This window comes from Babylonia areolata, chromosome 18 (assembly GCF_041734735.1).
Source record: "Babylonia areolata isolate BAREFJ2019XMU chromosome 18, ASM4173473v1, whole genome shotgun sequence".
Lineage (NCBI taxonomy): Eukaryota > Metazoa > Mollusca > Gastropoda > Neogastropoda > Buccinidae > Babylonia > Babylonia areolata.
This window is the reverse complement of record NC_134893.1, coordinates 26,227,101-26,229,600: the sequence shown is the minus strand read 5'-3', so window position 1 is coordinate 26,229,600 and position 2,500 is coordinate 26,227,101. Positions and strand designations below refer to the sequence as shown.

General features: G+C 44.8%; 1 protein-coding gene across 1 annotated transcript in view; it reads right to left on the bottom strand.

Moving 5' to 3' along the window:
* Window positions 1–2,500, bottom strand: part of LOC143292209 (innexin unc-7-like) — a 4,855-nt gene that overhangs the window by 240 nt on the left and 2,115 nt on the right. The window contains exons 3-5 of the mRNA XM_076602393.1: window positions 1,686–1,763; window positions 152–738; window positions 1–61 (exon numbers count right to left, since the gene is read on the bottom strand). The exon at window positions 1–61 is cut by the window's left edge and continues 240 nt beyond it. Coding sequence (XP_076458508.1) covers window positions 1–61; window positions 152–738; window positions 1,686–1,763 — 726 coding nt within the window. The remainder of the gene's footprint in view (window positions 62–151; window positions 739–1,685; window positions 1,764–2,500) is intronic.

Sequence of the window (2,500 nt, the reverse complement as noted above, 5' to 3'; positions counted from 1 at the left end):
GAAGAAGACATCCACATCCACATCTCCATCCCGCCTCGCTCTTTTCAGCTCAGTGGCAGGTCTCAGACGTGGCAGAGGGTGCAGGTTTAGAGTGAGGAGGTTGTGAACGAAAGACACGTCGCTACGGAAGCTCCATCGCCGTTAGAGCCACAGCAGGACGTTGAGGATGGTGAGGAGACCCAGCGCCACAAGCCCGACCCACTCCAGCAGCAGCATGTTCTGGAGGAAGTGGTTGAACACCAGCACGCACTGGACCCACACCCCTTCTTCGGGAAGTTCCGTCATCACGGGGGACCTGAACCTGCACAGGACGACCTCGCGGAAATCCGTGACGTAGGACGTCGCCTGCTTCAGGAGGCTCTTGCTGATGAAGCGAGGCCCGAACTCCAGGAAGTGGAAGCTGAAGAAGGTGGACAGAAGCCAGACCTGGATGGCCAGAACCGCCAGGTAGATGAGCTTGATCAGCATGTACAGCCAGAATATCTTACCTTGAAAAGCTGTCGACAGCTTCTGTCCCACCCTCCCTCTCCGTCTCCCTTCTCCCTTCGCCTTCTCCGTACTGCTGTCACCGTTCAGTGCGTTGGGGAGAGTGGAAGCGAACTTGAAAATGACCGATTCTCGTTTGACAGCATCATCGAACTGTTCGTCCATCACTTGGTTGATCATTATCTGTACGTTGCTTCCGGTTTTCTCCAAAAGCTCTTTCCACAGGATCTGAGGCAGCTTGAGAATGATGGCCTGGAAATCAGTTTGAATGAATCAGTCACTTAAATAAATTAGTTGATTCGTCTGTCAGTCGCTCAATTTACTTTTTAAGGTCAAGACGAAAACACTATCATCAGTTATTTACAAAGGTACGATGTTTTGACAAGTAATAAACATACTTAGCATCAGCATAGAATTGATGACACTTCGCTGCGTTAATGTGTAACTCAACGGAAAAAAAAGCAAGGTGACAAAATGGTTAAGACGCTATATGCTAATACAGTGTCCGTAAAGGTCTGGGTTCGAATCCCGTTCTCGACCTTTCTCCCAAGTTTGAAAAATCAAACTGAGCATCTAGTCGTTCTGACGCACTGAACAGAACCCATGACAACTAAAGTGTTATCCTCTGGCAACATTTTGTAAAAGAAATCCACCCTGATAGTTATACAAGAGTGTATGCATGTACTCAAGACCTAACACGCAAGTTTGGTTATACTGCTGTCAGACATTTGCATAGCAGATGTGGTGCAGCGTATATGGATTTTTCCGAATGCAATGACGCCTCCTTGAGAAAATGAAACTGAAACTCAACGGACTTCCATTAAATTTATGGAACATCATATGTGCTGACACATTCCAGCTAATTAGTAATACAGTAATGCATGATACCTAATACAAGTCATAATTGTACGCTATATTTACTCATGCATCATGCAAAACCAAACATAGATACACATACATATACATGCACGAATACATACACATACACATGAATCTACATTTCACATAACAATAGTATTATCAATGAACCTGCATTATTATTGTTGTACATTTTTCATCTTTCACCATATTATGAGTTATTGTTTTCTTTTTTTATTCTCTTTTCTCTTCTTATCTTTTACCCGGTACCCTTTTTTTCTTTTTTTTTCTTTTGTATGGACACCATTTACTTGTATCGTGTTGGGGTGCGTGCTGCTTACCTGCAGTACAAAGACCACTGTGATCACCTGGGTGATCTCGTTGGCGTATACTATCTCCCCTGCTGACCTGAAGACGGACTGGCTGGTTACATGAATCTGGTGTTCTGTGTTTTCTGCTGCTGATCCTGCTAGCGATCCTGCTGCTGATGATGATGATGATGATGATGATGATTCTGCTGATCCTGCTGTAATTTCTACTGTATAATCATCACTGCCTGAGGATGTCGTGCCCGCAAGTGCAGGCCTTCCAGAAAAGAAAGACGTCGTCAGATTGACAGAGACTGACGCTTCCTTGGTCTCCTGGATTTCAGAAGACGATCTGGCTGTCCCAGAATTTTATTTTCATTTTCAGATGCAAGGTTTTGGTCACCAGCAACAACAGGTGTGATAGTCGAAACAGCAGGTGTCTTTGGCATGGATTTGGGGTTAACAGAAGGGAGTGGTCCTGTTGACGATTCCTTTGATGAGGCTGTAGAATCTGAAGAAGCGGGCGCACACACAGTTGGCTTCTGTTGTGATGGCGATTCTGGAACATCTGGATCCCTTATAGCAGGAAGTCGGGTATTCTTCCAGAACTCGTCATAGTAATACAGGGTCTGGGTGGTGCAGAATTTGTTCAGATGATTCACCATGCCCTCTGCAATAGTTCCGTCCAGTTGAAGGAATTAAGATCAGGTACAATGGTGACATGCAGTGGTTTAGTCGCTAAAAGAATGCTAACGAAATAATTCTCAATTTCTCTCTCTCTCTCTCTCTCTCTCTCTCTCTCTCTCTCTCTCTCTCATTTCATCTTTTCTTCTTTACTCTCTCTTCCC